A 26,577-nucleotide genomic window follows, 5' to 3' on the forward strand; every position below is an offset into this window, starting at 1 on the left:
ATCTTCCCGGACCAGGGCTCGAACCCGTGTCCCCTGCATTGGCAGGCAGATTCTTAACCACTGCGCCACCAGGGAAGTCCCAATGTAGCCTTTTAGATGGACATATTCTCACCTAAGAGAATATCAGGGTTTATTTAGATAGAAGGGGAGAATGGAAGTTGGGTAGGTAATGAGCAGTCTTTACCACAAATCCCCACCTCAGGATCAGTTGGCATTTCTTGAAATGAAAGGATTTAGATGGATGGGAACAGCTGTTCTTCTCCCCACCTCACTCTACCCTGCCAGCCTAGCTCAGGTTGGGTGGTGCTCTGGCGGCTCCGAGTATGGCCAGAAGGAACCTTAGAGAAGACAGAGAGCCAGAGCAGAGAAAAGGCTTGCTTGGGGCAACCCAGACGTTCATGTGAGGGTCCAGCTTCCCATCTGCTAGTGCTCGTTTGCTCCTCCTCACCCCAGCACACTGTTCATTCACACTTCCGTGAGGTTGTTCATTTCCACTGGTTGGTACCTCCCTCCACTAGCAGGTGGCTCCTTTCAGTCCCAGCCACAGGAGAGCTCTGTGGACCCTCCTGGTTTGGGGGAACCAGAAACTGAGGGACTGTGCTAGAAACCATGATCTACCTCATCTTTCTCCCTCTCAGCAAGCCCACACCCACATGAGCCCAGGCAACCCCACTGCTGTTTGCTCAAGGTCTAATCCTTTGTTGGGAAGTTCTTCTCATTGTCTGACCTTATTTCAGCTTGTTGTAACATAATCGCTTATCAGAAAGATTCAGAAGCTGAGGCCTCTGAGCTGAACTTGAATATCTCCTTAGCCCTGAGACTTTTCCTATGTGAAACTCTAAATGAAGGCACTTATCCCATCTCTGAGAGGGACATCTGGAGGGTAAACGTGGGGAGGGAGCTGGATTCTGGTGGCCTCATCTACCTGGGTTTGGTTCTGGTGTTCCAGTAAAATGCAGGGGACCTCTGGGGAGGTCAGTTTATCTCTAGCAAAATACATAAACCCACAAGGCAAGCTGAAGGTCTGTGCCATCACAAGACCTGGCTTTACTCTCCTTTCTGGAATAAGGCCATGTATTCCAGACACAGAGAAGGCCAGGAGATGGAGCTTGAGGGTGTGGCAAGAAGTGAGCTCAGCTGCGATACAGTGGTCTTAACTGACCCAGAGGCACTTGAATCTCAAGGAGTCTGTGCAGGAAGAGACTGAGACCAGAGAAGGTAAGGTCAAGGTCACACAGCAATTGGGTGCCAAGGCTGAAGTTAAAAGTCACGTCAAAGGACTTTCCAGCTGGATCTTTCTCATTCTCCTATATTATCCTGTGGGCTCAGGAGAAGCAAGGACACATCTGCATGGCATTTATAAGCTCCCATGAAGTTCAAAACTGCACTGGCATTGTCAGAGCCAGGAGAGAACTTAGATCAAATATAATAATTTGTTAGAAAAGAAACCTGAGGCCTAGAGAAGGCAAGAGAAGTCCCCAGACCACACAGCAAACAGGCAGCCCAGCTTGGAATCATGGAAGGTCAGAGGTAATGGGCTTAGAGGTTACCTGGCCCTAACTGGTCAGTTTTTAGAGGCAGAAACCAGTGGTCAGAGGTGAAGGGTCGCTCCAAGCTCTACCTGCCACTGAATACACCCTTCTCTCCCACTTCTATCTCCCAAGTCATATCTGGGCTCTAGGATACCGAGAGGACTGTGTGGGTGTGTGTACGCGTGTGTGCGCACATGTGGCTTAATGTGCCAGGGGCAGCAGGCAGGAGACGTAAGAGGCTTTCTCCAGATCAAGCCACCCACCTCCTTCTGGGGCATTCAGAGGCTACAGTGAGTTCTCCCCTCCCCTCCTGGCTTCCTCCAGTTCCCCATACAGCCATGGCCCCTGGCGTTGCCCACTGCCACAGTGGCCTTGGGGGTGCTGGGAGGGCTCAGCACTGAGGGATGCCCTAATCTGCCTGAAGCACCGACACCCTGCCTGGCTCACTCCCTCACTTTCTCGGGAGCTGAGGGAGCAGGGGCTGTGAGGCTGTCCAGGGCGAGGGTGGGCTGCATCTTCCCACAGTCTCCTCCCCTTCATTCTGTCGGAGCTGGGGCCGGTGAAGCCAGTGGCTCCTTCGGGCTCTCTTGCAGAATTATAGAGCCAGGGATGAGGGGCTGAGGGGTGAAAGGAGTGATTGGTGGGGAGCCCTGGCTGCTGGTGGAGATCAGTGTGTGTGTGTGTGTGTGTGTCTTTCTGTCTGTCTGTTTGTGTATGGAGAACCATTGGCAGGAGATAAGCTGTTCTCACTGGGTACCTCAGCAGGAGCTGAAATACATTTCCCAAGTCCTCTCTACGCTGGGCATGTACACTTCATCAGTATTTTTCATGCACACGTAAATATACGTGGGCATGCATGTGCTGAAGGTGTGCATATGTGTGATAATGCCCACAAGAACATGGGTTTATGTGCAGGGAGTCATGTATGTATGTGTGGGGGGCTGCAGACCTCTTTGGGGGCTTCTTTGGGTCCACCTTTATCCCACTGCTCCTCTGGGCAGCCCCTGGTCATCCTTGCCTTGGTCCCCAGGCAGGGGGTGGGAATGGGCATCCAGCACTCTGGACCGTCAGCCCAGCGCTATGTCCGGCCTGGGTTACGACTGCCCACCACCGCTTCTAGGAGACCTGAAGTGGGGGGCAGGGGCAGGCTGAGGCTGGCCTGAAGCTCCTGGCTAATTTTCCCGGCCTCCATCGATCCAGCAACTTCTCCTGAGTCTATTAGCAGTCGGCGAGTGAAAATATCCCCCATTTCAAGCCCTGACCTGAGACAGGGAGGAATCCATAGCAATTTGTTCAAACAGAGGAAAGCATTTCCCTCTGATTTGTATTCCAATTTATTCCAGGCAGGAAGGGGGTCAGGGTGGGGGAACGGGGAACCCTGGCATGGCCAGAGCTGAGCCCAGGCCGTCCCCCTCAGCCCCCCATGCCAGCCGGGGTGGCAGCTGGTACTCCCCATGGCTCCTGGGGTGAGGGCTGAGGAGGGGAGGGTGGGCCCCAGCAGGGGGATGGGAAGAGAGACCCTTCCCAGCAGGCCCTGCTTGGCTGGAGAGCTCAGTTGTGGATGTGGTTTTCACAAAATACAAAGCTGCCTGCTCGGAGCCTCTCTCCCAGCACCGGGGCCTGTGCCAGGCGTGCGCTCACCCGCTGTGCCCGTGCCAGGGCGGGGGCTGGGCTGAACGCATGGACACAGTGGCCCCAGCTGGGCTGAGTGGCAGGGGGGCCTCTTCTTCTCCTGAAGCCCTCCCCAGCCATCCTCACAGGAACAGAACTGCCCAGGCTCAGAGGGGAGCTGGCACCTTGGAGAGTCCCCTTGCAGGGCAGGGGGCCCCTCACCGCGGGAGCCCTGAGCTCATCTGCCTGACACAGTGCTCACGCTTCATTCCTGGCCTGAGCAGACTGGAGCTCATGGGTGTCCTAACCAGAGAGTCTCTTTTGAGCACCTAGGATAACGATAGCTGTGGCTGACATTTATTAAGTACCAACTACTTGCCGGGCACTGGGCTAGTGCTGCAAAGCACCCAGTTTTGGCACGGTCCAGGCGTCCTCCTGCACCTCACTTTCCTCAGCCTTCTGCATACTTCTGTCACCTCCCTCGGCCATCTCTGCCCAGTGTTTTCAGTTTCTCCTGGGAATCACTTCTCCCTTCCACCTGTGGCTGGCCCTAGCAACCTAGGGTCTCAGGACTGATGCCTCTGCAGCCCCCCTTTTCCAAGGGCCTCCACAGACAGGCCAGCTTCCTTTCTTCTGGATCACTTTCTTTGGCGCCACCTGGCTTTCCGCTCCCCGCCAGGGCCCAAGCCTCTGCAGAGGTGGCTCCATGGCAACCAGAGAGGAGGATTCTGGGAAGGGTCAGCCAAGTGGTCCTGCAGCTTTGCCCCCAACCCCTGCTCTCCACTGTTTCCTTCCCTCATGCCTCAGTGCCCCAGGGAGGAGAGTAACCAGAGAAGTTCTTCACACCAAGGTGTCAGTGACTAGCAGCTCTGAGGTCAGCTGTCGCACATGACTTGCCAGGCTCCATGACACCACCGAGGTCTAACTTCAGAAGCAAGCAACTAAATATATCAAAGTCATCTCTCTCGCTCAGGTGGGAGTGTCGGAAGCAGTGTGGCCTGAAGGCTCGTAGCAGAGGCTTCTGCAACAGGTCTGGGTTCAGGTCCTGCCCCAGTCACTCACTGGCTGTGTGATCTTGGGCAGGGTATACTCTGTGCCTCAGTTTCCCTGTGCACAAGCAAATGATAATAATAGTGCCCCCCTCAGGGGGCTGTGGTGAAGAGGAAATGGGAACTTGTGGAAAACCGTTCTGAGCCCAGTGCCTGGGGCTCTTCAGAGGAGGCACTGCTAAGTGAGTGATTCCAGCGCCCAGGCCTGCTCAGGCCTGCTCTGATGAGTCACAGAGGCTGCCACCAGGGAAGTGGCATATGAGACTCTATGTACAGGCATGTGACACAATATTGGGGGAAAGACCGAGACCCTGGTCCTGGAGAAAGTGTGGCAGAATTCCACCCCTCCTCCCATCTTCCTCTTGGGGAAGTTTATAGCAAGAATATTCCCTTTGAGCTACTTTATGAGTTGGGAGACAGGTGTGTTTTGCACCCAGCCCTTTACTGCCACCCACATGGCTGCCCATTCCAGACCTCACTTTCCTCCTAAGAGGCAGTGCCCCTCACCTCCTGTCCTTAGCCCCCAGGAGTCTCCTAATGGCAGTGACTTTTCTGTCCCTGGCTGTGATTGAACTTAGGTCCAATTGGCCTCCCCCATCCACAGGTCCTTCACTTTTCTCCCCCAGCCGACTGGGTTTCAAGTCATTTACAAGTTGTTCAGAGACTCGGCATGCTGAGATCCTACAGTGCATGCCACTTATGTGGTTTCTTAAATTTCAGCCAAAAAACGAGAGAAACCCTTCAGTGATGGAAGAAAAAAATAATGAGAATACTTAAGCAGGGGGGCAGGTATTACATTTCCCGATTTATAAATATACCTGATGCTAAAAGAAAATATGTTCCCAAACTTTATGCTTCTGGAATTGACTCTTGAAAAAAAAGAAAAAAAAAGATTGGTCATCCCTTTCAGAAATTTAACGTGCTTTCCCTCCCAGGGGTGTTCTCCTTTTGAAATGGACACAGAAAGAGAATGCACAAGTGACTATTTATTTATTTATTTTTAAAATTTATTTATTTATTTTTTGGCAGCGTTGGGTCTTTGTTGCTGTGCGCGGGCTTCTCATTGTGGTGGCTTCTCTTGTTGCGGAGCAGGGGCTCTAGGCACGCGGGCTTCAGTAGTTGCGGCTCACAGTCTCAGTAGTTGTGGCACACGGGCTTAGTTGCTCCACAGCACGTGGGATCTTCCCGGGCCAGGGCTACAAACCCATGTCCCCTGCATTGGCAGGCAGATTCTTAACCACTGCACCACCAGGGAAACCCGCAAGTGACTATTTAATATGCTGGTGTTGATGAGTGGTATGAAGAACACACAAAGCAGGTAAGGGGATTGAGAGTGATGGCGGTGGGGGCAGGGATGCTGTCTTAAAAAGGGTGGTCAGGGAAGGCCTGTCTCAGAATAGAGCTGAAGGAAGCGATGGGGTGAGCTCTGGAAATCCAGGGAAGAGCAATCCAGCAGGGGGAGCTGCAAGTGCAAAGGCCCTGAGGTGGAAGTGGGCTTGGTCTGCTTGAAGAACAGCAAAGACAGCAGTGTGGCCACAGGTGGGAGGAGGGCAGGAAGATACAAGGTGGGGATGGGAGCAGATGCAGGGTGTGGCAGGCTATTGAAAAGCTATGGCTTTGAATCGAAGTGAGAGGAGACCCACAGTAGGGTTTTGAACAGAGAAGGGACAGGATCTGACCTAATGTTGTAAAGGGATCCCTCTGGCTGCTTGTGGAGAACAGACTGTGCCAGGCAAGGGAGGAAGCAGGGTAGAGCTCTCTGGAGGCTGCTGTAAAAATCCAGGCAGGGGATGGTGGTAGTGGTTTCTAAGACCAGGTTGGTGTTTCAGGGGTCGGATGCAGGATCAGTTCCGAAGGTTGAGCTGGTGGATTGGGCTTGGGGTGTGGAAGGAGAGAAGGCAGGGATGACTCCCAGGTTTCTGGCTGCCAGTGTGTTTTCAGTGACGGCGAGTGAGGAATGGCTCTCAGGCCTTGGGGGTGTGGCGGGGTCACTAAGTGCTGTCCTCCTGAGGTCAATGGATGTGGACAGAGGCATAAAGTTAATCAGGCCCTTGCATCTCTGATCCCTGGTTTTTAAACCTTCAGAGGCAATCCTCCTCCTGCCTCCTGAGCTGGGGTGAAGGTCCAGCCTGGAGGAACTACGCAGGGGCTGCTTTAAGAGGTTTCAAGCAGTCAGGTTGTGACACCCATAATTCCACCCCCCAGCTGGGCGGGATGATGCCCAGGAACCCACAGTGGCCCGGGGTGGGGGTGGGGGGCGACCAGAGTGCTGCCCCACCAGAGTGGCGGTGGTAAGCTCTGCAGAAACACTGTCCTTCTGTCCCCTGTCCTTCTGTCCTGGTGTCTAAGGCCCCGCCTGCTCTTAAGCTGCAAGATTGATTTTGCTTTCAGGGTTGTTATTATTATTATCCACTTAAACAACTTCATAGGAAAAAAAAGGAACCCAGTGACCATCAAACATTAACCATTCATTCTAAATTCCCTGCCCATACCTGTCAATATATTTTTACATAGCAGTAAACAGTGGTCCATTCTGCTCTCTTGGCTGACTTTATCTCCTACACATATCTCCTGGTATTGACTGAGCCCTCAGACCTGTCAGCTTAATGGCCGCAGGGCACCCCCTGCATTGATGCGCTGGAGTTTGGTCACCGTTTCTCCAGTGCTGGGCATTTGGGCAGACGCCAATTTCTTCTTCTAAGTAGCTCTGCCATGAATATCCTTATGTGAATTACTTTTTCCTTTTAAATTATTTCCTTGGGGCCTATTCCCCAAAGTGAGATTGCCTAATAGGTCATAGGCTAGGAACAGTTTTATGGTTCTCATTTCGCACTGCTGGCCCGTGCTACAAAAAGTTTGAGCCGGGCTTGTGCGCAGCCTAGCCACAATGGATTTTTATCAGTTTAATTTATTTTCACTGGTTTAATAGGTGCATTATGGCCTGCTTCTTAACTTCCAGTTTTTACTTCCAGAAGCCATACTTGGGTCTTTTGAACACCTAATAATAATAAGACCTGATCTGTGCAGAACTTTACAGTTTACATGGCACTTTCTGATATGTCATCTCACTTGAGATGACATATCAAGTGAGACACGATGAGCCTAATATTATTGGCCTCTGTTTTATATGGTGAAATGGGAGTTTAGTCAAGTTAAGTGCTGGAGTGGAACTTCCAGCCAGTTCTTGCAGGTTTGGTTGGAAAGAACTCCCACCCACTTGCCACCATCCCGTTCTTTCATAGGGCCCAAGGCCCCACCCACCCACCATCCTGTTCTTTCTGATGACCCAGGTCCCCAGATGCTCATTTCAGCCCCAATCCAGTGCCTCAGCCCCCTGTCTCCCTCAGTTCCCACAGCCAGGCCTGTGTCAGGCTGCAAGCTGTGCCCTGTGCTTCAGGCTTGGGTCTCAGCTCGGGGGGTGGGAGGAAAACACTGGGCTTTTGGGTCAGAGGGGCCTTTGAGGGTTCTTTGCTTTAGCAAGGCCACTGATCCCTCCATTCCCTGGCCCAGGGCTGGCCAAGGCTCTGCATTCTGGGTTGGGGGCCTGGACCTGGCAGTGTGTCTCTGGTCCCACCCAGGATGTGCCCCATACCTAGTGTTGGTCACAGGTACACTGGTGCCCTGGTGACTGAGCCTCAGGCTCCAATAAACAGGGTTACTCAGGGGCCTGTCAGGCTCTACACTGGAGGCTTCAATTCTCAGACTAGGGGGACCTTCTCATGGTGGGCACACCTTTAGGTATGAGTTTGGTTTTATTCTGCTCCCTTCTAACTATACTTCTAGAGCATCTACTAGGCAGCATGTGCTGTGATTGGTGGATTCCATTCTTATTGTATTTAACACTCTCAATAGGGAGCATTCTTATGCCCATTTTATAGGCAGGAAACTGAGGCTGTAGACTAGAGAGTTAAATGATTTGCCCCAGGTCACACAGCAATTATTGCAACAGTCTGAATGAGAACCTCTGTGTCTACTCCAGCCCTGCCCCTCCCATGGGCTTGGTTCAATAGGTATGCTTTGTCAGTTGGAAGCTTGGTCACATCCAAAATTTGGCCCACTGCCAGGGTCCAGGGCCAAGTGAACTGCAGTGATGGGGTCTCCAGGACTGCAGATCTTGGTGGGGTTGTGTAGCGGGACCCCAGCAGAAAATTTTTACATGAGAAACCCTACGTCCATGGGCCCCACAGCCCTGGGCCAGGCAGGCTCAGGTCCTGGGTTCCAGAAGCCATTCTCTGCTCTGATGGGTGGTAGCCTCTCTCTCTCTCCATCATCCTGGATGTTCTCCTGGGGAGAGCTTTCCTTCCAGTGATTACCTCTTTCCGTCCACATTGACGTTCTGGTCTCTCGGGATTATGGCTCTTGGCATCCCCCCAAAGTAGACCTCTTCATTCAGTTTTACATTTTCCTCTTACAGGCCCTTGGAACAGGTTTCCAAAGGGTCCCAGGCTATATGATCAAATGGAAAGGGAACTGAAATTTATTGAGCACTTACTATATACTAGTGATTATGCTCTGTACCAAATGTGCATTATCTCGTTTAATCCTCACAACCCAGAAGTTATTTTCACTAGAGCTGAGATGTAGTATTATCCCCATTTTACAGATGAAGAGACTGAGGCTTTGAAAAGTTAAATAACTTGCCCAAGGTCACATAGTCATTAGAGGAGAGATAGAACCCTACCTCCTGCCCCTCATACTACACCATCTGGGCAGCCCCTCAGACTTGCATTTACAGCTTCGGCTCAAGCAGTGCCCAACTTGAGGCATGTGCCTTTGTGATCTCTCTTCCCTGGGTGTCCTGCCTATAATGTTAGCACTGTCCTAGGGCACCTCATTTGTTGACAGTTTTGATCTCCCTGCCCACTAGGGAGAAAGTCCCTTTATAGTTTCCCCCAGGGGACCTCAGAGCCCCCACTTAGAGGGCTTTCTGGTGGCCTGTCCTAACATCCCTGAGTTCATTAGTTGTGTGCAGATTAGACTTCCACTGGTATGCAGACAGTGAAGATTCTATGAGTAGAACCTGGCACTCTCAAAACCTGTGTGCCTTCTGATGGGGCCAGGATGTAGGTGCAGTGGTGCCAAACCTTCCTAGGGATGGGGGCACAGATGGACTGGCCACCACTTTCAGCAGTGCCAGGCTCTGCCAGAAGCTCTGCAAACAGTATCAGCTCCTGAAAATGGAACCAGGCCTTACACACAGCAGCAGACTCTGCGAGCCCTACCAGGCCCTGCCTCTGACTATGAGAGCAGAGCTTGTTTTCATGCTTAATCACGGTGATAGGCTGGCAGCCTGTGCCCTGATCTTTCAGCTGTGGCTGCTTTCCACACTCTGTGACAGTGCTCTTGGACCTGGAGGTCAGAGATACATACATACTCAGGTTGGGGAGAGATTTTTGAAGCCAAAGGGGAGGTCGGCTGAATGTGCATCTGGTTTTGGTAAGCAAAAAAGACTTATTGCTGAGAGCAGACTTTAATAGAGTCGGCAGCAAGGGGAGGGCAGAGGTGCTTCAGGGAGGGGGATGTGCCTGACTGCCTCTGCATTCTAGAGCCGAGGGCAGGACAACAGGTGCTCAGGAAATGTTACAGAAGGGATCCATGAATCAATGGTAAGTTAACAGGAGATTGTATGTGCCTTTGAAGGGCTGGGAGGCCAGGGAGCAAGAGGGACGATGGAGAGAGAATCATCCTGGACCAAGGTCTAATGCCCTGAGAGAGTGACCAGAGGTGGACAGGGCAGGGTGTGCTGGTGCTTCCCCTGCAGATGACTGACATTAAGGTGAGGCCAGGGGAGGTGGTACTGGTGGGGGGACTGGTTCAAACTTGTTTTCCCAGCATGGAATTGGAGCCTCCCCTAGACTCCAGAACTCCTGAGAAGCCACCTGGCCTGCCACCTGGCCAGCGGCCGAAACAGAGGGCAGGCTTCAGCCAGCTCTGCAGACAGGGCTGTGGGGAGGGCAGGGCAAAGCCCCACTGTGGAGAGCACAGAGAGCAGGGTTAATTTTCCCGAGAGGTACACATCTGATGGCCTGTGGTCCGCAGGAGAGGTGTGTAGCCTCATCCCTGGCAGAAGGAGGCCCAGGCGGAGCCAGCCAAGCGCCTGCCCTGAGAGCCTCCTTTCAGACCCCGGCCGCCATTCTCTGAGCAGCTAATTAAAAGAGAAAAGCCTGTTAATATTTCAGCACTGTTAACTTTGCTAAATTATTAAGTGTCCATTTGCATTATGTACAAAAAAGGATCGATAAACATGTGTGTACCAGGAGCTGGGAGAATGAGGGAGGAATAGTTTCTAAGGATGCCACGTGGGACAGGCCCAACCAGTGACTCAGAGACTATGTCCTGGAGCCCTGTGTCCTCAGCGCTGTGCCAGGCACTTGCAAACTGGAAATGCATGGGGCTTAGCACAAAAGTCAGAGAGTCAGATGGACTCCAAATCAGCAGGGTGTCCTTGGGCAAGTTACTTAAACTTGCTGAGCCTCAGCTTCCTCATCTGACTAATGTGAACAATAATAGGCTTGTTGTGGGCAATAAATAAGATAATAGATATAAAACACTCAATAAAACGCTGGCGCAGAGTAATATTATTATTATGTTATGTATATATTATTATGTGATCGTTATATTATGGTGATGGGAGGGAGACCTGAGACATAACTCCAACTCACAGTAATCCCTCCTTGTTTCCTTTCTGCCTCTCAGCAGGCCTTTATAGGCATCATTCTTATCCCAGCTCTTCTAGACTATGCACTTCCCTAGTGCAGGGCCTGGGTGCCATAGCTCTCTGTACCTGCAGCACCAAGCTCAGCACCTCACACTTATAAGGATTTGTTGAATGACTATCTGATAGAAGCTAGGACCAGAACACAGATTCTGTTTCCATATCACCTGGCCCAGAACACTCAGTGATGCTTCCAGGAGGTGGTTAGGGTGATGGTACTTGCCCTGCCATCCAGTAACTGGGAGATAGAACCAACTTCAGGTGGGGGAGTCGGAAGCACCCCCTTCTTCTTTTCTCTCCTTGCCTTCCCACCACTCTGCTCTGTTTGGAAGTTTCCGCAGCCTGCAAACACACTTCCCCTGAAAGAGTCAGGAGGGGGAAGCAGGACACCAGATCCCACTTGGTCATGATAAACCTTTTAAAATGTAGGGTGGGGAAGAAAGCTGAAGGAAAGCTGATGTGATGGGGCTTTTAATCAAGGGTTTTCATTCCCTTTGCTGTCTGTCAGCCTTGTTTGGCTCTACATCCTACTGTTGCATCCTCGTGTACTTCGCCAGCGTCCCCCACCCCCTTGGCTCGCAGCTGGGGAGAAAATTCTCTGATGGGGGATGGGGATCCTTGATGAAATTCCCCTTCTAGTTTCCAGGGAGAATTCTCTTCAGAAGGCCATGGAGCAAGCTGGAATTTGCCTTAACATGCGTCCTTGAGAGTTTGTGGCTTCCTCACTGCCTCCTGGGTGCTGGCAGTACCCACCCCTACCTACGGTTTGGGGTGTACACTTTTGGAGGTAGAAAGGAGTGAGCTGATAGACCAGAGCCAGGGACTTGCCATTTCTGCTCAGTTGCCCTCCTTAGGATGCTGCCTCATTGGTGACATGTCTCATGCCCCTTGGTTACTCTCAGCCAAGGGGCTGGGGAGGGGAATGTTACTTGACTCCACAGCCATTATACTCTGTTAAGAAAGAGCTTTCTGGTCAAGTGGAAAGCACTGGATTACACCAAGTTACATGGATGTGTTTACTGCAGGACTTTTCAGGGCCTTTAATAGTATACTCTTGTGTGCTGAGACTCTGAGAGGGAGAAGACGCAGCATCCTTATTTGGCGATGGGCTATCTGTGAGCATTTTATGGCACACAGGTTTGGCAGGCAGTGTTTTCCTTTTCCATGGGGTTTGTTGCTAAAGCTTGGGAGAGTGAAATAGCAAAAGGTCTCATAGGCCAAAAGCAGGGAAATTTTCCACAATCCTTCCTATTTTCTATCCACAAATGTGGTGTCAAGCAGAGCTAAACAAATCCAGCAGTGCCTCTGAAATTCAAAGGGAGCGTGTTACAAATACAACCTCTGAGGCCCGCCCCTGAAGAGTCAGGGCTAGTGGTTCTGCATGGGCCTGGGAATATGCATTGCAAGGGCTCCCCTAGTGACACAAGGCGGGGGTAGAGGAGTCCGTGCAGGGCAGTGAACTGAGTTCCAAGCTAGTGGGCAGAAGGCCTGGGTTCGAGCCCCAGCTCTGCTACTGTCCTGTGTCTGTGAGTGGACAGGGTGTTCCCTTCTCCAGGCCTCAGTCTCCTTCTCTGCCAAAGGAGGCTAAATAGGATGTGCCCTTTCTGGCTCTCAGAACTGAGGCAAGGAGCTTGCAAATATACAATGGACCGCAGGAATGTATCAGGCCTCATCATCTGTGAAAGATTAGACATCGTCCTTTCATGCGAAGGCCTTGCAGTCCCCTGGGGAGGTGGGGTTTTAAAAGGAGTGCAGGATCACTTACGGAATAATAATGCTAGCTGACATGCTTGATGGCTTACTGTGTACCAGACAGTTTTAAACACTTTACCTGAGTTTACTTATTTATTCCTCTCCACAACCCCATTTTATAAATGAGAAAACCAAGGCTTTAAATAACTTGCTAAAAGTCACAAGGTAACTTTCTGAAAGTTAAGTGTGTAAGAGGGATGCTCAGAAAGGGCTCCATCCCTCCCCTCTGGTTTTCTGACTCCCTGCACAGTCCTCAACATGAACTCTGAACATGTTCATGAAACATCCCTAATGGTTTAGTGTCTGCTTTGAGTGGCTCCACCCCTGAGATATAGAGGGGGCCACAGAGGGTGGTCTCCTGTCCCCATCTCTTGCTCCTATTTAATCATCTCAGGAGCTGTCATTTATTGACAGAACACATACTGTTTGACCAGATGTTTTACATATATTGTATTCAACCCTCACACCAGCCCTGGGAGAAGGCATGATTGTTCCCATTTTACAAATGAAGAGGCTGAGGCTCAGAGAGGTTAAGTAACTTGCCCAATGTCACCCAGCTAGTGGGTAGCAGAGCCAGAAATTAGTCCCAGATTGTCTGCTCTTTCCACCTCTCTCCAGCAGATCCCTCCTCTGCCCACCGTTCCTTTTGTCACGTTGCCCTGCTTCAGGGTCATCTTAGCACTTAACACACTCTGAAACCATCCATTCATTTCTGTTTCCTTGTTTGCCATCCATCTCCCCAACAATGCTCTTTCAGAGCTGATCTTTGTTTGCTTTTCATGACAGTCTCTCTAGCATCCAGTGCAGCGGCCTGCTTTTGTTGTTTGATAGACTGAATGAAGGGATTATGTCATGGTGCCTCTTGACTCAGGCCCTGGCCTGGTTGCCTTTAGAATCAGAAAATGTTGCTGCTGGTAGTGACTTCCTGGGGTGTGTAGAGCGAGAGGCTGAGGCTCAGTGGGACAGAACCCCTTTGGGGGTCTGTAACTTGGTGGGATCTCTGTTGGTTTAGGGTCAGAAAGCAGAGTGGGGGAGGCTGACTCATGTTAACGAAACTCAGTGGGGGTGATGGGCAAATTGGAATGTCTATGCCAAGGGGGCCTGAGTGCTTTGCAATTAGGCAGCACTTGCTCCAGTAGGAAAATCTGAACCGGGAAGAAGTCAGCCATGGGAAGTGGCTCATCAAGTAGGACTCAGAGTAAAGGGAGTGGGTAATTGTAATGGTTAGTGTCAACTGAGGAAGCTGGATAACATCAACGGACAATGTCATCAAAGGGGGGGTGGATGCTCTTTTTTTAATCTAATTGAAGTGTAAAGTGATATAGTAAAATCTTAAGCAAATACCTTGATGCATTTTTACATGTACATCCACCTGTGTAACAGCCGCTCAGATTAAGACTATGAACATTTCCATCTCACTAGATGGGATCCCTTCTCCTCCCCAGAAACTTCTCTTGTGCCCTTCCCAGTAAATAATCGCCCACCTCCACCCAAGGGCAACCACTGTTTAGATCTCTGTTACTATAAGGTTGGTTTTTCCAGTCTCGAATTTCAAATATATGAAATCATACACTATTTCCTCTTTTATGTCTGAGCTCTTTCACTCAAATTGTGCTGTGAGATTCAACAGGGTTGTTGTGTCTATCTGTAGTTCTTTTTTTCACTTCTGTGTAATATTCCATTGTATGAATATGCCAGAATTTATTCATTCTTGCCGCTCTTGATGGACATGTGGGTCATTTCTTGTTTTTAGCTATAATGAATAAAGCTGCTATGAATATTCTTGGACCTATTGTTTGGTTGTCATAGCACTAATTTCTATTGGGTACATACCCAGGAGTGGAATTCCTGCATCATGGGGTGTACACTTGTTTAGCCTGAGTAGGTGCTGCCAAAATTTCTTCCAAAGTGGTTCTACGATTTTAGAGTTGGATAGTCTTAGGAGTTAATGTCATTAAGGGGCATTAGATAATCTTAATGATGTCATCACCCATGATGCCAACTCATAGCCCAATGTGCAATGAGGAAGAGCACCTGTCAGGTGGCCAGAGGCCTTGTGTCTGCTGGCCAGGCCCCATCTTTTCTGGCTTGGGCTGGCCAGGCCCTGAGAAAGTCCAGCTCTCCAGCTCTTTTTCAGTATTCCTCATCAGTCACCAAAGTGTCTATCATTACAACACTGCCTGCCTACGGGCAAGCCACAGTGTCCAAGATTACAGCTTATCTTCCATTGGAGCCTGTTAAATCAATGTCTTCCTTGTTGAGAGGCACCCCAGGCCTCTTGCAGACATCCATGCAGCCTTCTGGGCTTATCAGCAACTGGCACACACATCACACACTGGTGGGTTGTTTCCTGAGGACCTTGGCCACAGATGGCTATCTTTTCCAAAGCATTTTCATTGCAGGGGGTGATAGTTTCAGACCCATTCCCTAGATTCCAGGGTGCATCTTATACAGGGACCACGTGCTGTTTATAAAATTCATAGAAAGTATGAGTTGAAAAAAAGACCTCAGAAGTCATCTAATACACTCCCCTCCTATAGGTGAGGAAAGTGAGGCCCATGAGGTTTGACTTGCCCAAGGTCACACAGCTCGTCTCCTGACAGCTAGCCTAGGTTCATTACTCCATGGCAGCCAGACTGGACACTCAGACTCTGGGTTGGTAGCAGCTGCCACTGTTTGCAGAACCTGCTACTGTTTGCAGAGACTCTCATGGTTAAACACAGCCTACATCACCCCCAGACGGCTGCCCCACAAACTTCTTGATGTGTGGCCAGGCTGCCTCTGTGGACCCACCTCTGTAATGAGTTCATGACTGTCCCGTCAGTGTTGGTTGGAGAGACTCTGTTAAGGTGCTATTTGTGGCAACAGTAGAACACATCAGAGTTCTACTAAGCACTTCTCATTTATCCTGTGTGATGATCACATCCACCCTTGTGAGTTCTCAGGGTTGGTAGCATTCTCTCCATCTTAGAGGTGAGAAAATGAAGGTCCAAAGATCACTAGTGTTTTACCCCGGGTAATATGGTGTATAAGACTGCCCTGCCAACCTGCAGGAAGCCCCCCTGTTTTCTGAGGGCTGGTTCAAAAGCTGCCTCTTCCATAGAGCCTTCTGTGATTCTTTCTCCAGCAGACAGTGTTGTCTCTCTCCTCTCACCTCCTCTTTACCTTTCTTACAATGCTTAGCAACTTCACCATGGCATATTCCTATAAATTCATTCATTCAATGTTCACTGAGTACCTGCTATATTCAAGGCTTTGCGCTGGGGATACCAAGGTGTGAAGCTCATGGTCTGGTAGGCAGAAAGATAAGAATGCTGAATTTGGTAGACACGCAGATTGATGCTTTGTTGTTGCACTGGAAAAGTGATGGATACAGAAGGAGGGAGGATGTAGGTCAATCATGGAATGCTTCCCGGAGGAAATTACACATTTTATGAACAGGTTTTATCTCACCTCCTTGCACCTCTTTAGGGCAAGGACTCAGTTTTCACCCCCTTGTGTCCTTCGTGCCCTGGATTAGCTCTCCTGCCTCCTCTCCCTCCACCCTCATATGTGAGCAGACAGGTTTGAAATTGGGGGCCTCGCCCTCCTTCCCAGAGCCCAAGTACTGGTGGGCTGGGGGCTGGTTTGCCTTCAGAACAATGGGCTAAGACACTGAAGGAGGGCTATGAACTTTTCTGGTTCAATCATTTTCCCTTTGGGTCCCCCAGCCATATCCTAGCTCTGGTCCCCCAGCCCTGGCCAGATCCCAGCCCTGGCCACTATGAGAGAGGTTAGGGAGGATCCAAAGTCTTGTGAGAGCTTCCAGGCCCCCGGTGAGAACTTCTCTCCCTAGGAGAGGAGGCTGGCGTAGGTTCAGAGAGAAATGAGGGAAAAGTAACAGGCGTTTGGGTGAGGGGAATGTGCAGTCCGTGGGGCTGGGGGATATCTTAGTTAGGTTTAGTTGACTTAGTCTCAGCCTGTTCCCTGGGGTGGGGGTAGGGGGGCTCTGGAGCATGAACAGAACCGCGGTCACCCCAGCTTGAGGCAAGGTGGCTGGGCTTTTGCATCATGTCCACCAGTCATTGGGGTGTGTATGTATTGGGGAAGGGATGACCTCCTAGGCATGTCTGGTCCAGGCAACTCGCACTGGTTGAGGGCAATTCCCTGGGGCAAGTGAGCTCTGCGTGCCTAGCAGCTAACACAGCAGGTGGGAATGGAGGCACCTGCCAGATACAGGGGGCTGGGCAGAGCACCAGCAGCCTGCACGACAGGGGGCTGCTAAGACATGTTGCTCACTGGGTGATAACCACTCTGTACAGATTACAAAGCCCCCTCACAATCCTCAGCTCATTGAAGAGTACAGATCTCTTGCAAGGGCCGTGGAATAGGGAGGAATTGCCCCTGTCCTGAGTCCCTGGCCCTTCTGGTCTGGCCCGGGGCCCTAGGAGGATTCTTTCCTGAGCTCGATGGGATCAGGCCTCTGAGGGATGTCATGGAGAAGTCTGGGCTGACCCCTCCCCCTGACACACTCAGGAGGGAGCCTTAGACCCCCTCTGGCCTCGGTGCCTCCTGTCTAAACCTCCCCGTCTCCCACCAGCTCCAGCCCAGGCTCAGATCGTGCACGCGGGCCAGGCGTGTGTGGTGAAAGAGGACAACATCAGTGAGCGCGTCTACACCATCCGGGAGGGGGACACCTTGGTGCTGCAGTGCCTGGTCACCGGGCACCCTCGGCCCCAGGTAAGCCCCTGCCCTGGCTTGAGCAGGCCCCTCCTGACCTCGCCTCCTCATTCCCCACCCCACTCTGGAATCAGAAGAGGCAGTGGGAGCTGTGACTAGAGACAGACAGCAGCAAGTCAACAGGAGACAGGAGCCTGGGGCTGGGGAAATAGCTGGAAAATAGACTCTGTGGGGAAGGGCTAGAGGCTGTGGGCTTACTCACCTGGAAATATTGACGACTGAGGGCAAAAAACTGAATGTCAGTTGTTCAGTTCCACTCCATTCCACTGTTTGAAGGCAGACCATGTGCCAAGCACTATGCTCGTTACTTTCTCCAGTGTTTTCTCTTTGGAGCCTCGCAACCGTGCTGTGAGGAAGGCATCAGGGCCTCCATTTTAAGCTGAGGAAATCGAGGTTCAGAGAGGTTGGGTAAACTCCCAAGGTCCCCAGCTCTTGTGAGGGTGGGAGCAGAATTCGAATCCAGAACCAGCGTTCTCTGTAGCTTGGTATACTTCCTCCTACTTCAGGAGGCTTCCAGTAGGCAAGCCCCACACTTTTGACATTAAGAGACTCAAAGCTATTAGAAAGTAACAGAAGATGAGTATCTGGAAAATCTGGGTGAATTTTGTCCCAGACTAAGTGTTTGGTTCAGGCAGGAAGTATTGGCTGGTTATCACTGAGAGCTGACAGGAGGAGGCAGGAGGGTGGGCTGGAGGGAAGGGTAAAATTTGCTGGCGAGCTGCAGTGACCTTTAAAAGCAGCAGAAAAGGTTTTGATTGGATCCTAGGAAGCACAGTGATTGCAAAATCCTTTTTTTGGGGGACAATTTTGGGAACAGGGACAGCTTTAGTAGGTTTGGTCTTGAGACGAGCAGATGGACAAGAAAACTCCTAAAGACTTTTTCAAACTGAAACTATCATCACCGCTTCCTCCTTCTTAACGGGTTTTTTCTTGGAAGTGAAAACAATGCTGCCAGTCTTCAGGTTGGTGTTTGCATAGGTGTGACTTTAGGGATGATCCTCCCTAAAGCCAGAGAGGCAGCTGGGCCACCTTTCCCTCAGGCTGCACTGGCCATCTGTGTGTGTTCCCTTGTGCATCACATGTAGGAGTCGTTTGTGGCTGTGGCTGTGAGTCCATGCACCCATTTTCTACTTCCATTTGTAGTTTCATTATTCTTCCTCCTACCTAGGCTCAAACCCTTGGGCTCATATTTGACTCAGCTGCATATCATTCCCCACACCTAGCCAGGCTATGAGGCCTTTCTTTTTACGTCTCTTGCATGGGTCTCCTTCTATTCCTCATGACCCCTTGAGGTCAGACCTTTAGTCCTGTCCCTTGGACCACTGCAGTAGACTCTAACTGGCCTCCCATTCTCCTACCTCTCCCCCTCCAATCCATTCCTGCACCCTGCTCCCAGAATCATCATCCTTAGACCTGCTACATTATATCACTCCCCTGCTCAGAAACCTTCGATGGCTCCACATTACCTACCAGACCCAGTTCAGGCTCATAGGGGTGGAACTAAAGACCCCCCCACAATCCAGCCCCCACCTGCCTGTCCTGTCTGATCTCCCACGGCCATCCTCCTCACACCCCGTCTTCAGTGAACCTGTCCAAATACACCCTGTTCATTCTTGCTTTAGCCACTGCTCTTTACCTGTCCTGAAATGCCTTCTAGTGCCTTTTTGCTCATTTCATTACAATAAATATTTATTGAGCACCTGCTATGTGCCAAGTACTGTGATGGGTCCTGAGGATACAGCTGCAGTTCCTGTTGTCATGGAGCATCCAGTCTAGGGGTGGAGCAAGTATCATCTCATAGCCTACTTTGTTGTCAGATGGAGGAATGAGTGGGCATGGAATTCCCTACTCCAAACTAATAGCAAGAGAGAGGGACTCTCTATGGTTAAAATGAAGAAGAAATCTATAGCGATGGTAGTGAGCAAAAGCTGAAGAAACTGGTACTTGGAGGGACTTAACTGCATACTCACCTCAGGGGTAATAGTATTAATACACACATGGGGGGTATGAGCTGAGGCCACAGGCCCATCTATGACTGGAGCTAGAACTGGACTTCTTACCTAAAGCTGGAAGCTTGATAAGAGTGACACCACCTATGAATGGGGACCAGAAGATCTCTGCCCCATAGCCCAGAGTCACAGCAGGGAGCAGACTTTCTGCTTCAGGGTGTGGGTGCAAACAGAGTCACCTATGAGGGAATAACCCTAATCCAGTCTGTGTCTTGCACTATCCAAGTGGTGAGGAGACCTTAAGCTGAGAAACTAATATAAAAACTGGGACTTCCCTGACGGTCCAGTGGTTAAGACTCTGTGCTTCCAATGCAGCGGGTATGGGTTCGACCCCTGGTCAGGGAACTAAGATCCCACATGCTGCGGGGCACGGCTGAAAAAAACCCAAACTGGTTGAAACCTGTGAATGCATATATCTTGGGCATAGGCAACCATAAAGCTACACCACAGACAGGCCTGTCAGGGCCCAAGTGGGAGTTCTGAGGAAGATAATTCCTACTGAATACAAGCCCATGGGGTGAAATTTTAAAGCATATCTAAAAATACAGTGCCAGGAGAGCCAGTCCATAGACCCAAATAATTGAACAATTCACATCTGAGAAAACAGAGATAATAGAGCAATATGAAAGGATCTTTAAAATAAATGTGTTTAAAATGTTTAAAGAGATAATGGAAGGAATAGAATCTATAAGTCAGGAGATTATAAAACCTGATCAGTTAAGATATGGAAAAAAGCAAATAGAAATCCTAGAAATAAAAAATAATATAGTCTTTAGAAAAATTTGGCCTCAATACCATAGAAGTAGCTAAAGAAGAAACTGGTGAATTGGATAATAGGTCCAAGGAAATCAGCTACAGTGCAGTCTGGAGAGGACAAAGGGATGGAAAATGTGAAAAGGAAGTTGGGAGACATGGAGGATAGAATGAGAAGCTGTAACAAATTTAGGCATTCTAGAAGGACTAGAGAAAACTTAGAAGAGGCAATATTTAAAGAGATAAAGCCTGAGAATTTTGTAGAATTGAAGAATGGTATGAACTCTCAGATGGATAAACCAAGTCCTAAGCATTTGTAAACAAACCCCATCTAGATAAATCATGGTAAAACTGCAAAATGTCAAGTACGAAAAGCAAAAACATTTTCATGGTCTTGTTCTTTTTCCAAAGCACCCTCTGATCTACATCTGAATGTCCTGAAACTGCATGTAGCCTTCCCCAAGTTTTGTAACCCCTGGGTTCATGAGGGTAGAGTTGAGGGTGGTGAGGAGATGAGAACAGCAGTGACACACCATCACTCCTGCCAAATACTATTGGTCACTCAGACCATCTCTGGTACAAAATGGGAGGAAAGTACAGAAAGGTGTGAATACCAGGAGGTGGGGACCATGGGGGGCCATGGTGGAGGCTGGCTATCACATAGACCTCTTTCACAGATGAGAAATCTGAAGCTAGGAGATGAGTAACCTACCCAAGGCCACTAAGCCAATAAGTGGAATAACAAAAATTTAATCAAATTCTTACTTTTCCAGGAATGAATTATATACTCATTTAGTCTTCTCAGTAAGCCTAGGAAGGGAGTAATGTTTCCATTTTACACATGCGGAAAGGAAGGCAGGAGTGGTTGGGTAACTTGCCCGCAAATCCATGATGTTAACAACTGCACATACTGCCTTTTTAAAAGTCTCCTCCACCTGACCCCAGATTCCCCAGGCTCTTCACTGAGAGGTCCTACCTCCAGCGTGCATTCCCACGAGGCTGTTTGGGTTAGTTTCGCAGGGCTGTGTATGCCTTATGTGCACTCGTGGAAAAGTATGGGGGTGGGCGGGGAGCCCCCCTCCCCCCTCCCCCTCTGTACGGTCTGACTCTGCCCTGCCTGGCTGGCCCAGGTGCGTTGGACCAAGACCGCGGGCAGCGCGTCGGACAAGTTCCAGGAGACGTCGGTGTTCAATGAGACACTGCGCATCGAGCGCATCGCGCGCACGCAGGGCGGCCGCTACTACTGCAAGGCCGAGAACGGCGTGGGCGTGCCTGCCATCAAGTCCATCCGGGTGGACGTGCAGTGTGAGTCGGGTCCGCCTCTTAGTACCCGGGCCAGGGGCCTGCTTCTGGGGACTCAGGCTGGGAAGGAGGGGTGGGGAGAAGGGTGGAGAAGTGGCACCTCCGTGGAGAACAACTGTAGAGACTTTCTCTTTTCCGGGATAGAGAAGGGCATCCCTGATGTTCCTTTGATGTGCACTACCTTATACCATTCACCCATTTCTATCGTTAATCCCATATGAACCTTGCAGCATCCCTGCAAAGTGGTCAAGGAGGGCAGGACAGGTTGGATTATACCCATTCCACAGATGAAGAAGCTGAGACCAAAGGCTTGTGACTTGCTCACTGCATAGGTCTCTTCTCATTATGGTCCAATGTCCTTCCCACAGTACCTCATGTCTCTGCTTTTGTCCCAGGGCAGCTCTGAAACTTCCCTACCCCAACACCTGCAGGACCAGGCACCCCTCAGTCCTTGCTGCAGGTTGAATGGGAAGCCCTCAGTCCCTGCCTGCCCTCCATGGATATTCCCTTGACCACCCAGAGGCTATCTCCCTTCTTGCCATCTGCCTCTGTGCCATCCAGGCTGACCTAGGTACCCAGAAGCTGTGGGGCCAGGCCCAAAGGTCTGTCTGCCACCATCTTAATATCTACAATGAACCTACCCATTAAATACACCCCCCTGCCCCAAGTGGGACCTGATAGAGTGGTGGAACCCCAGGCCCTCTCTTCTGTCCCCCTTCAGTCACCCAGGGGCCTGACAAACCCTGGGGCTGAGGGTCTTTTCTCAAGTTATTGCAGCTGGAAGGGTCTGGCAGGCATGGCCTGATTTCTAGTGTGCAGCTGCTTCCTCCAGCCCATGATAGGAGGGTGAAGATAGACACACACATCCCCCCCTCCCCCGCCAATGCAGGTCCCTGGGGAGGGACTGCTGAGAAGCCAACACATCCAGTCCCCTGCCTCTGACAGGTTGCTCAAGCTTGCAGGGCTGGGAGAGCATCTGGCTCTCTGGAAGCATCCCATGAGGGTAGCTTAACTTTCCCTGAGAGCTGCCAGGGGCCCAAGCCCTCCACCTAGGGGGTCACGCATCTGACTCCACTGGGGCTGTGCCCTTGCAGACCTGGACGAGCCAGTGCTGACAGTACACCAGACAGTGAGTGATGTTCGAGGCAACTTCTACCAGGAGAAGACGGTGTTCCTGCGCTGTACGGTCAACTCCAACCCACCTGCCCGCTTCATCTGGAAGCGGGGCTCGGACACCTTGTCTCACAGCCAGGACAATGGGGTCGACATCTATGAGCCCCTCTACACCCAGGTCAGGATGGGCGGCAGCTGGCTTGGTCTCATGGCTCACCCCACATTCTTCCTCCTGCACCCCACAAGGGAGGGGGCCAGGGGGGCTGAAGCCTCACCATCTGGAGTTCCAGGGACTGCCCTGACTCCAACAAGTTTCTTCTGACATCAGAAGCAAGCATTCTGATTGGGCTTCAGACCACCTGGGGCAGACAAAATCGAGACAGAAAGGTCAGGGAGCAGTGGTGAGGACAGGAGAGTCCTCAAGGCAACATGTCCTCTAAGAACTTTGCCAGTTAGGAAAGGCACCTCCTGGGGCAGACAAGTCATCCCTGCCTGTTGCTGGCTGGCAGGGTCTTTGGAACGCATGGGCAGGAACAGCAGGAGTTGGGGTAGAAAGATGAGTCACTTCCCATGGCTCTCCTGCAGTCCTAGGAGATGGTGATGAAGCCATCCTGCAAGAGAGAGTTTTCAGAGGCAGCTTTCCTAGGTGGCTGTCAGAACTCCACATGTAGCCATGGTCTGTAGGGCCAGCCCTATATTTGTATGGGTTGTAAGACAGAGCAGGATTCCCTCCTTACCCTTCCATTTCCTAGAATGGGGAAACTGAGGCCTGGTCCTGACCAGTGTGTACCAGGACACCCTCAGACCCATGGAAACCCAGGGTATGGGGAGTGTGCCATCCACCCCAGGCTCAGTCCTGAATAGGAATTTGCTTTAGCCTCTGGTGCTTGGTGAATGTGTGTGAGACCCCTGGAGACCCAAGCAGGCCCCTCACCCCAGTGGTCACTGCCCAGGGGGAGACCAAGGTCCTGAAGCTGAAGAACCTGCGGCCCCAGGACTATGCCAGCTACACCTGCCAGGTGTCTGTACGCAACGTGTGTGGCATCCCGGACAAGGCCGTCACCTTCCGGCTCACCAACACCACGGGTACAGGCACTTCCCCACCCATCCCCTTGCCCACCTGGGCTGAGTCCTCAACCAGGAGGTGGTGCCCACCCCATGCAAGACTCCAAGCACATCACCACGAGTGTTTCCCCTCCTCCCTCCTGCCTGCTCCTTCCCTTCTCCCCCTGCAGGCCTTCCCCGGCCCCCATTCCCTCCCTGATTCTCCTCCCCCACATCCGGCCCTGCCTCGCGGTCCCCTAAGACCCCATTCTTGTCCTCCTAGCACCACCAGCCCTGAAGCTGTCTGTGAACGAAACTCTGGTGGTGAACCCTGGGGAGAATGTGACGGTACAGTGTCTGCTGACAGGCGGTGATCCCCTGCCCCAGCTGCAGTGGTCCCATGGACCAGGCCCGCTGCCCCTGGGTGCCCTGGCCCAGGGTGGCACCCTCAGCATCCCTTCAGTGCAGGCCCGAGACTCTGGCTACTACAACTGCACAGCCACCAACAATGTGGGCAACCCTGCCAAGAAGACTGTCAACCTCCTGGTGCGATGTACGTGGCTCCGGAGGGGTGGAAGGAAACTTGGGAAGCAGACAGGGTCCCTGTACCTCAGGAACTGAAATGGGAAAGGGGCCTGTCTGCTTCTCCTTGGTAGGGGAGGTAGGCTGAGAAGGCAGGTTCCAGGCACCTTGATTTCCCTGCAATTCAGGTGTCTGCCAGCAGATGGCAGGACTAAAATTTGTATAAAGTTTTATTTACAGTTTACAATCTATCAATACATTTTCAAATATAACCTCAACAACCCAAGAAGTAGGAAGGGCTGGTGTTGATTACCTAGATTTTTTTAGATTGGGAAACTGAGGCTGCAAAAAGCTAAATGTGGACATTCCAGACTCTAAGAGAAAGTTCCTGACTTTCTCCCTGTACAATGGTTTCTACATGATTAATAGAATTAAAGTGAAAATAACACACATTTCCACATACCTCATATGTAAATCTTTATTAGCAAAGCATTTCAGTGAGTATAAAGATAATTACTAAATGTAAAAATGATTAAAACTTGGAGCACAATATAAAGAAGTACAAATACTTTCCTAACTAAACTTCAGCCTCAGTAATTATCATTAACTGCTCGATAAGATCTTGATTTTACTACTCTGCTTTAAGGAGAAAACTTTAAATTCTTCTGCTTGTGCAGCTTTAGGTGGTTGTTTTAAAATTTATTTTAAAGAAAATTTTTTTAAAGATCCAGGCTTGTTTCCAGCTCTTTAGCACTTGAAAGTAAGATACAGCTTCTGTCAAATTCAGTTGAGCATTTTCTGATGAACACTCTTCTTTGTTCATCTGTCACTGACCAGTCTCTCCCTGACTCTCCTCACCAAGAGAAGCTAGCTCTCTATGACTTTTTACTTAATTATGATTAAGTAGTGAGAAAGATAATAGTCAAACTGTGGTCATCTAATGACTACTGTTTCCTTTGATGGTACTTCTCCCATCAGAAGATTGTTCTTCCCCACCTGATCCATAAGCCCTTTAAAACCTGGGTTGATAAGATTGCCATTTTCATCAAATACTTGTGGTCACCTCTCGGGGTGACATACAGCCTGCTTCACTCAGCCCAGTCCTGATTTATGGCTGTTGTACCAGAGTCCTTTCCAATGAGCACCTAATATTAAGAATTCTGTCTAACTCTTGGCATACATAAAACAATATTTAGATTTTTAAAGGAGGCCAGACCATTTTCTTTCTAAACTTTGTATTTTTATGTAATTGCATGTAAAATGATTGTATTGGTCTTTTTTTTTTTTTTTATGACACAAACTTGTTGCAAAGAGCTAAACAGCGCAAAAGGGCAAGTTAAAAATTTCCCCTCAATTTCCCTCAGTCCCATTCTCTAGATAGAACCAGTATTACATTCTGGTGCCTCCTTCCAAAATTTGTATTTTGTATATTCTGGGTTTAAAACAACGATAAAAATAAAGCAGCATAGTAGTTAAGAGCACAGGCTCTGAGTGTGAATTCAAGATTGGCTATTTACCAATACTTATTTGAGCAAGTGAATTAAACTGTCTGAGCCTCATTTCCCTCCTTTGTAAAATAGGGACAACAAAATGCCTCCCTCAAAGATTGTGGGATGGGCTAAACGAGGAAACCCACATACAGTGCTTAGAACAGGGCCTCTCATAGTGTATGTTTGGTCAACAGTGGCTGTATTGATTACTAAACCCACTTTTCTACAGCGAGCTTTTTTTTTAACTTTTGGAAACACATCTGAGAGAGGAGAACAATTTCCAAGCAGAAAAAGTGATGGTTTCTCCTGGGAGTGGGATCATAGCCCCCAAACTCCAGGAAGGCCAGTTGGAGGGTAGAAGCTGCATCTGGATGGGGGCGGTGAGACAGGGAACCCTGGCTTTGGGCCAGCTCCAGCCACCTTTCCCTCCCCATCCACCCATAGCCATGAAGAATGCCACATTCCAGATCACCCCAGATGTGATCAAAGAGAGCGAGAACATACAGCTGGGCCAGGACCTGAAGCTGTCATGCCATGTGGATGCAGTGCCCCAGGAGAAGGTGACCTACCAGTGGTTCAAGAATGGCAAGCCAGCGCGCATGTCCAAGAGGCTGCTGGTGACTCGCAATGACCCTGAGTTGCCCGCTGTCACCAGCAGCCTAGAGCTCATTGACCTACACTTCAGCGACTACGGCACCTATCTGTGTGTGGCTTCCTTCCCGGGGGCACCTGTGCCCGACCTGAGCGTCGAGGTCAACATCTCCTCTGAGACAGGTGGGCAGCTGGAGGGGGGCAACAGGGAGGTATGAGGGGGCTGGAGAGACCCACAGAGGGGAGGTGGAGGCAGCAGCTTGGGAAAGGGAGGCCACAGTGAGGAGGATACCATTTGTTCATGCCATATGCATTTATTAAACACCTGTTATATGCCAGACATTATGCTAGGCACTGGAGTAAAGTGGTGGGCAA

The 26,577-nt window shown here is 50.4% G+C and overlaps 1 protein-coding gene across 1 annotated transcript in view; it reads left to right on the forward strand.

The window, feature by feature from the left end:
• The window catches only part of MDGA1 (MAM domain containing glycosylphosphatidylinositol anchor 1), a 53,183-nt gene that overhangs the window by 11,307 nt on the left and 15,299 nt on the right, over window positions 1-26,577 (forward strand). The window contains exons 2-7 of the mRNA XM_061195094.1: window positions 17,239-17,378; window positions 21,271-21,445; window positions 22,537-22,733; window positions 23,509-23,641; window positions 23,883-24,152; window positions 26,056-26,385. Of these exons, the coding sequence (XP_061051077.1) occupies window positions 17,239-17,378; window positions 21,271-21,445; window positions 22,537-22,733; window positions 23,509-23,641; window positions 23,883-24,152; window positions 26,056-26,385 (1,245 nt within the window). The remainder of the gene's footprint in view (window positions 1-17,238; window positions 17,379-21,270; window positions 21,446-22,536; window positions 22,734-23,508; window positions 23,642-23,882; window positions 24,153-26,055; window positions 26,386-26,577) is intronic.

Source organism: Eubalaena glacialis, chromosome 7 (genome assembly GCF_028564815.1).
Source record: "Eubalaena glacialis isolate mEubGla1 chromosome 7, mEubGla1.1.hap2.+ XY, whole genome shotgun sequence".
Lineage (NCBI taxonomy): Eukaryota > Metazoa > Chordata > Mammalia > Artiodactyla > Balaenidae > Eubalaena > Eubalaena glacialis.